This window comes from Diorhabda carinulata, chromosome 9, assembly GCF_026250575.1.
Source record: "Diorhabda carinulata isolate Delta chromosome 9, icDioCari1.1, whole genome shotgun sequence".
NCBI classification, from domain to species: domain Eukaryota; kingdom Metazoa; phylum Arthropoda; class Insecta; order Coleoptera; family Chrysomelidae; genus Diorhabda; species Diorhabda carinulata.
The window spans coordinates 9265360-9278098 of record NC_079468.1 but is presented as its reverse complement, the minus strand read 5'-3'; the positions used below and the strand labels follow the sequence as shown (position 1 = coordinate 9278098).

The following is a 12739-nucleotide window of genomic DNA, read 5'->3' as shown; positions in this document are numbered from 1 at the left end:
ATATATATTTATCGAAAATTAAGAAAGTTCATAGTAGAGAGCCTAAAAGTGCTTTTCTAGTATGAGTATTTCATCAAAATCAAAACAATCTATTCTATCGTTATGAATATCATTTCTAAACAATTAACATTTCAAGATAAGATCTCTCAAATGTCAGAAAATCATTGTTGTTCATCTCTTCCAACAAATAGATTCAAAGGATCTTATATTTTTACAATTTTTATAAACTTCACAGAACCTTTATGGTATTTTGTGCGTTTCTAGTATAATAACTATTATAATTAATAAAGAAAAAGATTCTGAGTATAGTAAAGCTAAATCGTTCCAAATCAATTACATGATGAAATATTTTGATATAGTAAGCAGTAGTCACATAATATCATCTTAAAACTAATTCTTTACGGAGCATATGATTTTTATTATAGAATAACTGGAGCTATGGGAATATGTTTCCCTTATTTGGGAGAGTTTCAGCCGAACAAATATCGAGAAACAATTTTATGTTGGTTGGAATTGTTTTGGACCTTGGGAGTTATTGCTTTGCCAGGTAAGTACATAAATATCTTTGATTTTGGGTAAATAACAGTTCTTCATGGCAACTGGAGCTCAGCTCTAATTATATTTTTCATTTGTGGAATAACAAATAATTATTCATAAAATTAAAAATACTTGATGACTTCAATATCTGTTTGCCCAAATAAGGATAATATTTGTTAATAGTAATCCAGTCCGAATAATTACTTTAAGCCCCAAATGAACTCACGAAATGTTGAAGTGAAAATATAGAAAATTTGTGGATTTATTGTTGTTAGATAATGACTATTTAATGTAAGATATACTTTCGTTTCGGGGATGGGAATGATTTTATTCGCATGCTTGTGTGTGCTTGCTGTCTGTCGGGGGTGAAATTAAGAATGGAATGAAAAAATGGGTAGATAAAACGAAGTATTGTTAGGGAAGATATAATACATTCGGAATAAGGTACAACAGCATTCTTCTCTGAAGGCAGGCATTTGTATTATGACCGATTTCATCAGTTTCAAGAGAAATCGTAGACGAGTAGACAAATGGAGTATGATAAATGCATTTTACTTTATAGCTATAGAGGAATTATCGATGAAGGCAAGGAGATTTCCAGCAAACTAATGATAAACTGTTGCTAGTAGCCAAAGAAGAAGATAGAGCTTCGACGTCTATTATTCCAAGGGATGTGGAGGGTGCCTTTAGATGTAGCGTTGCCAGATTCCATAGTACTATATTCGATTATTGACTGCATTTTGTTTTGTACGTAGTAGGTTGAAGTAGGGTAGATTGGTTCATTCTTCCAAAATGTCGAATTATTTTTATGAGTTTGACTCGTTTTCGTACTTTGTGTGAAATAGTGTTCAGATCAGCACTACATTGAGGCTGTGATTAAATCGAATTCCCAAGTGAACAACCTCTCTTTAGATTTTGAGGCGTTCTCCCCAAAGCCACAGGTGGAAATTGTATAATTTCATTCGGCGATTGATGATTATTGAGAGATAGTCGAGAGGTGAAAGGGATGAGTGCGGTATTGTTCTCATAAAATTGGATAGGGGTATCATGCTACTGGAGTGTCGTTAATATCTTGAAATATGTCTAAGGTGATAATGTAATATTTTTGAGATGTAATTAAAACTATCATAAAGTGTAGAAATCTGTTTCGTCAAACAGCTATATAATTGACTATTCGCAAGCTTCATGAAGAAAAGAAAACCTCGTAACAGTTGATTCACTACTAGTGATAAATTTTTCTTAAAATTTCCACTAATCAACATAAAAACATCCAATTTACATAGAATTGAATCTTCATACAGATCCGAACTTTATTGCCTAATGCCTTGAGATAAAAGCTGGGTCTATAGATATGAAACCGAAAGACATAGCTCTTAATGCCCGTAAATTAAAGTCAAGTATAAAGAACATGATCAATGTTTTTTTGTTTGCATAAGCGTTTTGCGATCAAAATTCGTTTCAAGAATAATTGTAACATTCGAATTCATAAACTTGAACGTGCGGAAGGAAAAACCTGAAAATAGACCTATGGCAAAACTCTCTTCTGAGTCTCGAGTTTTTGGCTGTCGCGAAATTCACCATTGAACTAACCTACTTTTCTTTTAGAAAATGAAAAATATACCGAAAGGAAAACAATTTAGCCCCATTACTCTCATTATTATTATTATTACTATCATTATAAAATAAATATTTTTTTGGATTGCTCAATATGGCTTCAATACTAAAACTGCATTTCTAGCCAAGTGCAGTACATTAGAGGACATTGATACAAATTTTTAAATAACTGTTTCACTCTTATGTTTTGAGTAGGATCAAAACTGAGTGAATACTTGTCAATTAAGTTTTTTGCTTTGGTAGTAGCACAAATTCATGATCAAAAAAGTATTTGAAAAATTTAGTATCACTGTATCGTGATTTCTTCAATTTTTTAGTATTCTTTCTATATTCAATTTTCGTTATGAATTATGTATAAGTGATTATTGATATATGATATTTTCAAACTATCATTTTAGGTATAGCATGGATAATAATTCCATTGGAGTTCGAATATATAACTGAAACATTTAGGTTTAGAAGCTGGAATCTCTTTGTAGCGGCATGCGCTATTCCAAGTATTCTCATTGGACTATGGCTTCTCTTTTTTCCGGAAAGTCCCAAGTTCCTTCTTGAATGTGGAGAAGCAGACGAAGCTCTTGACGTATTACGAGACATGTATGCAAGTAATACAGGTGACGACGGTTCGAATTTTCCTGTAAGTGAATTTTAATCGGTTAAGAAATTCATAATTAGAGCTATATTTTTCTGATATCTCTTTTTAGGTGGTGAGCTTGAGAGAAAAAGTACGTACGATGAGTGTAATTTCTCAACAATCCACAAGAAGTATTCGTAGCTTGAGGATAAGGAAACCTAAGGAGTTAAAACTTTTATTAGGAGAGATATGGGAACAAACTAAAGCTCTATGCAAGCCTCCTCATCTTCGATATACGGTTATAACATGTCTTATTCAATTCGGTTTAACAACGAGGTGAGAAATATTAATAGTTTTCTAGTACTTATTCTGCAGAATTGATAAAATACTATTAGTGACGATATACTCATATTCCAAATTGAATCTCGTATAATAAGGCATAGTAGAATTGTAGGTGGCCAAGGACCATTAAGCACATAAGTCTTGTGATAGGCCCGTCCTGTCCTACTCAAAATGATCAAGGTCGATGTCTTTTGATAAGCTGATCAAGCTCTTTCCCGTCTTTTTAAGTGGAACAGTTGTTTGGTAAAACACACAGAAAGCCCATCTAAATGTGCCTTACTTTGTCTTTCTAGTTTGCTCATTCCATTTATTTTTAAACAAACTTTTTTATCAGTGTTTTGTGATTTTACAGTTTTTGTGTGAATAATATATCTAAGAGATTATTTTTATTATGCCGCGGTATGATTACACAATTTCTGCCAAAATTTTGGACCGTCATTGGTTATTTGTTTTCTTTATTATGTTTTTGTGAAGTTCTCCTCTTAACCTTGCAGTTATGTTTATCATTAAAAAGTGCAACTCATTAAGGCAAAGTTGGAAAATGGTTCAATTGATTTCGACCACAATGTTCACATCAGATTAACAGTTTCATAATTTTGTCTGATATTATGTTAAATTTGTGACTAGCAAAATTTGGAGAACATTAATTTAATAAATGTGGAACCTACTTTTGAATATTATTTATAAATTTCTTTATAAAGTCGTTTGTATCAAATTAGCAATTGAGTACATCAATTTATTAACTCTTTGATTCTAAGAAACAAATTTTGAGTTACAAGTTTGAATATTCTTTTCTTAAAGATACTCTTTCAAAATTATTATTATTATATAACTGATGCATTTTTAAATAAGAACTCAAGTGATATTAGTATTTAACTTTACCAATATGTTTTCAAGTTTTATTTCGAATACAAGTGATACTTTTTTTTCTAGTTATTATACTTTGATTATCTGGTTCCCAGAACTTTTCTACAGATTTGAAGAATTTGAAAGTTTACATCCAAATGAAGCTGCCTCAGTATGTGAAGTATCCTCAGTAGTGATAAAGACAAATACTTCTCTAACAATTGAAAATGAATTTTGTGGAGAACCAATAGCCGATTCCGTATTCTTACACACTTTGATTATCGGCCTAGCCTGTATTCCCACAAGCTTTTGGCTGCCTTTGTGTGTGCATCGACTTGGAGCTAAATTTTTCTTGGGTAAGAAGTTAGTCATTATTTCAAATAAAACTTCCATTTATGGACTAATGTTTTTGTTATCAGGCAAAACTAATTATAAGGAACACTAAAGAGTGAATAAGTTTAATCGAACTTTTCTTTACAGTTTTCAGCTTAATAGTGGCTGGAGGTGTAACAATAGGTCTTTATTTTGTTAACTCAGCAATGTCTAATTTGGTGCTTTCCTGTATATTTGAAGCTTTAACTAGTTTAGGAATCAGTACCGTGTACTGTGTGATGGTGGACTTATTTCCAACAAATTTAAGGTAAGACAACATTCTTTAACAAATCAAAGCGACTCATTGAAACTATCAGATTGTGTCTTTTGATTTACATCAAATTCATCTGCTATAAGTGATTGGGCGATAGTATAGTACAACAAAAGTACAACCGCTATAGCCTGCTAGAAATACAAGAAATGAAACTCATTCTATAATCTTCAAACATTTGTATTTGTTAATGACAAAAGTAGATAGTGAGTTGTTAAGTGAAAAATGATGTTCCTAGTGAAACCTAGAATTTTTGATAAGCATATGAATTTAATTTTTCACCCTGTTTAGCAAATTAACAAGAAAAGGGCTGATAATTAAACTTTAAAAATCGATATAAAAAAGTACGAGGTCGATTTGCTATTGAATTATATAAAATATTGCTACTTAAACAAATCCTTTTTTAACTTGTCTATAATAATGAGATTGTAATAGACAAATAGATCTTATAAAAACTTTGCCTGAAGTATGTTGTTAAATGATATTGCAGACGATTTTGACATAAACCGCCTTCGCCGCAATCGGTGTTTTTTAGAATGTAAATAAACAGAATGAAAGCAACCTTATTCAATGATGAAGTACTTACATACATATTTTAAATATTGCTGTTCTATTCTATGGTAAAAGTCGCTTTGCTGCAGCAGAGCGATATCCAGAACAATTTGCAAACCTAGTAGCTGATAGAGGATACAAACCTGAGCAAGTATTTAATGCAGACGAAACTGCACTGTTTTGGAAGAGAATGCCAAACAAAACATTCATTTCTAAATGCGAAAAGTCTGCTCCTGGATTTAAGGCAGCAAACGATAGAGTTACACTACTGCTATGTTCGAATGCATCTGGAGATTGTGTCATTAAGCCACTGAAGCTTTACAGATCGTTTAATCCTCGGCCTCAAAAAATCAAAACAAAGACAACCTGCCAGTGTTTTGGCGTGCTAATAAGAAAGCAAGGGTTACAAGCGCTATTTTTTGTAACTGGTTTCGGAATTGTTTTGTTTCTGAAGGGGAAACTTTTTAAAAAAAAAAAAACAGAATTTAGACTTTAAAGCACTTCTACTTTTGGAAAATGCACCAGGTCATCCAACACGACGGATTTGCTTCAACCTATGGACCAAGGAATAATACCCCTTAAGCTCTATTACATCAGAATCAAATTGGATAATATGGAATGTAATCCTGATATGAATGTTATGGAATGCTGGAAGAAATTTGACATTGCAAAATGCATCGTAAACATAAAAGAATCATTGGAAGAACTGAAGCCACACACATTGAAGTCATGCTGGAAGATGAAGAATCTGTGCAAGTTCAAACTATGACTCCAAACATAGCTGATATCGCGAATGGAATAGGACGAGATGGGTTCGAGCAGATAGAATCAAGTGATATTCAGGTATTGCTTGATTCGCAAGAAGAGGATTTGACTGAAATCGACTTGGAGAAAATGTTCATTTCACAGCCCATTGAAGAAGAGGCTTCAACAAGCACTGGAAACGTGACATTTAATTTGAAAAATCTTAGTGAAGGCTTAAGAATGGCAAATGAGCTTTGCGATTTCTTTATGATCATTAATCCGTCTATGGAAAGAAGCCTTATTTTTAAGAGGCAAATTACTAATGCGACTGCTCCGTATCAGTCTGAATTGAAGGAGCTTTTAAAAACTGCCAAGCAAGAGAAAATTACAAAATTCTACAAACCATTGCCTAATCCTAAAGATAATTGATCAAAATGTTCAAAAACTTAAATAAAATTGATTTTTCTATATATTTGTTTTTTATGTATGTATTTATTTATTTTGTCACCTAGGAACGAACATAATCCCATACAAATTACCATTCCGTATTCACGGTTTCTGTATTCGCGGTATATTTTTGGTATATACCCCGCGAATAAAGAGCTTTTACTGTACTAAAAAGTTGTTTCTATACGATATTTGCTCTTTTCCACTATAAATATTAATATATATGTATATCTGATGAAACTATTATCGTTAACTCTTGTTTTTTGTATCTAATTATGAATTAACAAGCGAGATTATAGGAATTATTAACACTGTAGTCACTTAATACAAGCTAGCAAATTAATTGTGCTCAGTTAATTTCTATATCTCTCGAGTATTTGATATCTAGTTTATAGTGGTAAATACTGAATATAACCTCTAAACTTTTTTGAACTTAGTGTATACAATAACAAAGATATTATGGATTTTTTTTTCAATTTTAGCGCAGTCCAATTATCTATAATAAACCAGTGACGCAATTTCGTGATTTTATTTATCGTTACCGACTAAGTGACTTGCAGTGCAATATAATGAATACAAAAATAAACAGTCCAGAAACTTTCCTTTGGTCAATATTTGAAGTGAATTTCTTATATTCACTACTTGTAAAATAAGAATGATATTATAATCTAACGAATATATTTTCTTTGATACTTGATGCAAAAAGGATTTAAAATTCAAATAATTTTATGAAACATCTAGAAATCTAGCCATTTAACTCATTCTACAATTTTGTTGGCTAGCGACTATTTATGATAATGTTTCATTGTTGTAGGGTCATGGCGGCAGCTTTATCGCTCACGTTTGGACGAGGTGGAGCATTAATAGGAAATCTAATTTTTGGATTCCTCATTGACTTAAATTGTGTTGTGCCTATCGTATTATTTGCATCGATGCTGTTAGGTAAGCAATTAGTATTTGTGATTCGTTCTTAACTTATGCAAACAATAATCGTCCCTAAAATACATTAGCATCAACCACAATTACTGAAATTAGTTAAATATCATTAAGAAATTTTATGATTCCATTATCATCACATTAGCATCAATAAATTTTATGAAATTAGAATCTGGTTGGTATGAGATTAAAGAGATCAAATTTTAATTGTCTTGTTTTCTTTCTTATCAAACCTAGTCTCGCAGGTTTCAAAATTTGAAAATTGGAAAAAAAATCATAATAATTATTATTTCTGAAATATGTAACGGCCCTTTACGTTTTTCGTCAAATAATTCTCCTATTCTCCTAATAATTGATTATTATGGTGCATTAGTCACTTTTTGTCTATGCAATTCCAGTATCTAAATGAAATTATTCTATCAGCTTTCCAGCTTTTTTAAATTAATCAATTAATGCAATAATAATGCAATTAATCAGTTATATTAGTTCGAATGAATCTTATCAACCAGAAAAATTTGCTTCTCAATCCATAGCTTGCTTAATAAAAATTATTTCATAATTTGAATGACCTTCTTAGGTAACCTAAGAAACTGGCATGTTACAAATTTTGAAAGTCTGGAAATCTTCCTAAAGATGATCATGAAGATCAATATTGTGTTTATATTATTAATTCAACAATTTATCGTTTTCATATAGTTTTTCAATGGTTGTTCTTAACGTGACTATTTTTATCTTTCTTTCGATTTCATATCAAAATATATTATGACTACTTTGTAATGTCCACCTTACTAGGTCAATATTCATTTAATTGGCACAACACATGAAAAATATAAAACACCGCATAGTCATGCATGCTAGATCTTGAGTTTTACAGTACTGATTCAAGGTCTTAACTTGCACTCCTCGGTCTTAGTCTTGCGAAACTCGAGCTGGTTTTGGTCTGAAAGTACAAAATCAAATGAGTTTCACTCATTTCTAAGCTTAGCTAATTTGAAAGTAGGAATTATTCACCATTGTTATTTATCTGTATCATTGCTCCATCGATGCATAGAATAAAACTGCTCAACAAAAATTTGAACTTTTTTTGTCACACGCATACTTATATCAAATTATGAGGGTACTATGGCCACCAAACAATAATATAATATAAAAAAATTGACACACAAGGTTTATTTGTGACCTCAAGAATCTTCATAATAGTACAAAAATCATTTTCAATTAGATAAAATATTCCTTAATGTAAAATAAATACTTCTGGTAGGTCCTTTCAAGTCTCCAACAATAATCTGATAACATTCCTGAACTTTTTTCCCTTAATAACGGTTTTCTATTGAGGATATGTCCTGATGAAATGTTTTGCCTTGTTCGTCACTCACAGCCGTCAAATTCTCGGGGGAGAAATTTAGTGACTTCAAAATCTCCATAAATTTTCCAAACGTGTTCACGGTAGTTTTTTCAAGAAGGAACCTCATGTTCGCGTAAGTCTCTTTCATATCAGAACCATGAGAAGCCGTCACTGAAGAACATTTTTTTACGTTGAATAACACCATTGCTTTCAAACTAGCTTTTGAGGAGTAAATGAACAATCGCCAGTGACTTGGATCATATTCAAAATTCAACACATTCATCAGTAAAGGAATGTTATTACAATAGACTAAATCATCTGCTTTAGAAAAGTAAGGTCTCATTTTATCGTCACGATGGCGGTAATAGGAAATGTTCTTCATACCTCGGTCGAAAGTACGTTCTTTCGTCCCTAGTAGCAGGGACGAAAGTTCAACATTTACTCCCTGTAGAAAGTATACGCATAACACCCATAACAGCAGGAGGAGAAAATTTCTCATGCGTAATCACACTCGTAGTTAGGGACTATTTATTATGTTGCTGTGACAAATTGTCATTAGTATTGCTACCTCTAACCTTAATAAATAGTTATTAATGTTATAAAAAGGGAAATTAATAACGTACTTTCGACCAGCTACGAAGTAAAATCGTTTACACTACACGGGCCAAAAGTTAAAATCTCGATCCTGCTCATCATAACGAGCAGGGCCGAAAATTTAACTTTCGGCCGTTGTAGTGTAATATCCGTACCAGTAGAAAGTGAATTCCAGTCGTTTAGTCTAGACCCCAAAAGCTCAGCTTATTTTTTAGACAAATTTAAATCATGTACTAAACCGTACAAATCATTTTGTGTCATTAAATGCGTTTTTTTTTAAATTGATGGTTCATAACTTGCTCATTCTCTTGAATTACCATATTGGGGAGTTTAAGAATAAATTCCGGTCTAGAAACAGAATCCCGACTTTCTTATTGATTAAGAGACTTTCGTACAGGCAGTTTTGTTTGAATAACAATTACTTACATGATCTTCTCGATCCGTCCAAATCATTGGTATATCAAAAGACAAATATCTAGATTCTTGTTAAGCACAACCTAATAGTCTCACAGTCTAATTCGCCACACACATAAAAAAACTCTCCAGGTTATTAGAACACTTTCGAGGCATATCGTAATACAGTCGCCTAAATTAAGTTATATGTATATAATTAAGGTAAGAAAAGAATATATAGCTGTAACAAAAAAACTGGATGTAATTGAATCTAATAATAATTTTTTTTGAATAACGGTACATCAAAAGTAAGAAAAATCATTACAATATTCGTGTGACAAAAACAGTGTTTACCAGTGTAATTTATTGAAGTTCCTACATTCATGTATTTTAGAGAGGCGTATATAACATAAAAATCTGCCTATATATCTAATAATTATGTAATGGGCGCCATATTTTCATGAAAAATATTAGAAGTATCATATACGTATAGTATCGACTGGAGTTTCGAAGACGAGACTCTGAAAATTGAGACACTATGCACTTCCAATTTTATTTTCTGGAAAACAAATAAAAATGATCTTTTATATTTTTCAGTCAGTGGACTTCTATGTTTAATGTTACCTAGTACAGGAAAAGGATCTCTAGACTAGAAATTAGAACAAATTATGTGTGTGACGATTTGTGAAGATGTGATCAAAAAATTGCTTACAAAGGATTGAAAGTGATCCAGAATAAAGTGAAAACTGAAATAGTAAATGGATACAAATCTCGATATGAATTTGAAACATTTGAAAAATTTAAAATGAAACAGGATCTTAAGATTGGATCTTAAATTGCGGCTTCTTGGCAAAAATTGATGGAGATTTTCTAATAACTCTACAATAAAGCTTTTAAATTATCTATTTTCTAGTCTTTTCATATACAATCTCTTCTATGTATCGATTATACTTTAACTAATGAAATGTAGAAACTGAATAGTTTGTAATGAACACGATGACAAGCGAATTTTTTTCGAAGGTATTGAAAAAAAATACTCTTTGATACTAATCTTGTTTGTGTTTATTTATAATAAATTGAATTTGAATGAAATTTTTCAATATTAATTATAATTTGAGGAATATATTGTACAAACTGGTCGAAATGTATCTTTCTGATTCTGAAATATACTTTTTTGAAATTTTTGTTATGATTTTTGAAATATCAGCGAATATAGCTGTACCTACATTCTGCAAAAATACGTTATTTTAGAATGGTATCATTATCAGGTTCATTGACGTAAACCTACGTTTTAAGATACCATATTTTACTGAGCATTGTCCTCTTATCCAGCTTACCATACTATAAAAGTGTGGAACAACGCCATCTTATTTTAAAATTGATGGATTCATTTTGAAATATTTGAGAATTAGGATATTTACTCTTACTTCTGCAGGTGTATACATTTTGTCACATCTTTTTGATTTACCTAATCGTTTTGCATTATCAATGTTGTTTCACATCTATGAAGAAGCTGCCTTTAATAAGTCCTTGTTATTTTATCACCTAAAGCAAGTATTATTTCGCTTTTTGAGGCATCAACGATTAAAAAAAATTATTGAATGATAAAAAAGAGAATGATATATTTTTTAATCAACAAAAAAATTTTTATTTATAAAATAACACTATTATATTATAATTAATACAAGCTAGAACCATACTTTTATCTAGTTTCGCCTGTCCGTATAACACATATTCTTATTTCAATAGTAGTAAGAAACGTACACGTTTTATACGCTGAGCCCTCTATCTTGTCTTAAATACTATTCCATAGCTACCTATTTTCTTTCAAAAGTTTGAAATTGAAATTTTCTTGTCGTCTTGAAATTCCATGCTTCCATTCTACGACTAGGATTCTCATTTCATTATTTACAGCAGCAATTCGAACATTTATGCTGCTGTGATTTTTTCCAAGCTTATATTTCAAAATTAGTGTTGTTTCACTTAGTTCAAATAAAAATGATTATACCTAGGACATATTTAAACTACTGGATTCAAATGTACTGAAACAGCTCAACTATGACAAATATGTTTTTTAATTTGAATCTCATTTTAAATATTGAGTCATTGGTTGAAGATATATGTTTTTCTTTTGACAGATTGTTTCATAGATTGCCTTGTCAACATAGGTCAGTCTACCCTTTCCATTCATCTTAATCTTCTAATTATGAGTTCTTCCAGTGAAAATTTGTTTCTGTGTTTTTGAATAAGAGAGATATCGACTCCTTTCTTTCGAAGGCATTATCACATCATCAAAAAAATCATCACTAGTACGTAGTAAAAGGATGATTGAGAGCAATCATGGTATACTTCTTATATTTTATATAAAATAATAAAATATTGATAAATATCTTATCTATATAGCCCAAAATCCCACCTATGAAAATGATGTATTTAGAATGTACTGTACATGAAAATTAGTTTCAAATATTCAACTGCCAAAACAAAACAAAATGTATTGGGAACTAATCAATTTTGAACAATCATAAACAAATACTTGCTACTTCTTCTTAATTTAGAGAATAGAAAATGTAAGGTAGATGCAGTAAATATGCCCATGTTAAGCAGAAACCTTGATACAAATTAGAAAAAAGTAAATATGTACATTGATATTTTATAGAAAGTGTACCCTCAGTTATGGACATTTGTTCTATATTCTTTCATTATATCGATTTCTTCAATACTTATCATTCAGTGCGTATTACCTGCCCTGTCGTTAATATGCCCATTGGAGGTGTGTAATATGCCCATTGGAGGTGTGTAATATGCCCAGGGCATGTTCATGATATAAAGAGTGTATTTGGTGATAAACATAAATCTTTCGTTCATTGAATATATTTCAAAAAACAAATTTATGATGAAAAAACTAATGGACTAAAATAAATAATATTTCTGAAGAACTAAATATAAATTTTCATTCGTGAGTAAACACGCTCTGAAAAAATAAGTGAAATATATCATAACCAAACAAAAAAGATACCTATACAGTGACAAAATTACAGCAATCTGAATAGACAAAATTGATTTTATCATTCTTGGTGAGCCCTATGCATATCTTTTTTAACTTCGTCTTGGCAAGCTTTGTGTACCGTGATTCTTTGTGCCTAATTTTTTCTCCCAGATCTTCGTTCTT

General features: G+C 31.0%; 1 protein-coding gene across 3 annotated transcripts in view; it reads left to right on the top strand.

The window, feature by feature from the left end:
* Positions 1–10758, top strand: part of LOC130897990 (synaptic vesicle glycoprotein 2C-like) — a 72147-nt gene extending 61389 nt beyond the window's left edge. For 2 of the 3 annotated variants that reach the window (XM_057806998.1, XM_057806999.1), the window contains exons 5-11: positions 426–547; positions 2550–2788; positions 2856–3061; positions 4001–4269; positions 4394–4553; positions 7114–7241; positions 10165–10758. In XM_057806998.1, coding sequence (XP_057662981.1) covers positions 426–547; positions 2550–2788; positions 2856–3061; positions 4001–4269; positions 4394–4553; positions 7114–7241; positions 10165–10220 — 1180 coding nt within the window. In that variant the 3' untranslated portion in view covers positions 10221–10758. The remainder of the gene's footprint in view (positions 1–425; positions 548–2549; positions 2789–2855; positions 3062–4000; positions 4270–4393; positions 4554–7113; positions 7242–10164) is intronic. The other variant, XM_057807000.1, reaches the window with a different exon arrangement.
* The last annotated feature ends 1981 nt before the right edge of the window (positions 10759–12739 follow it).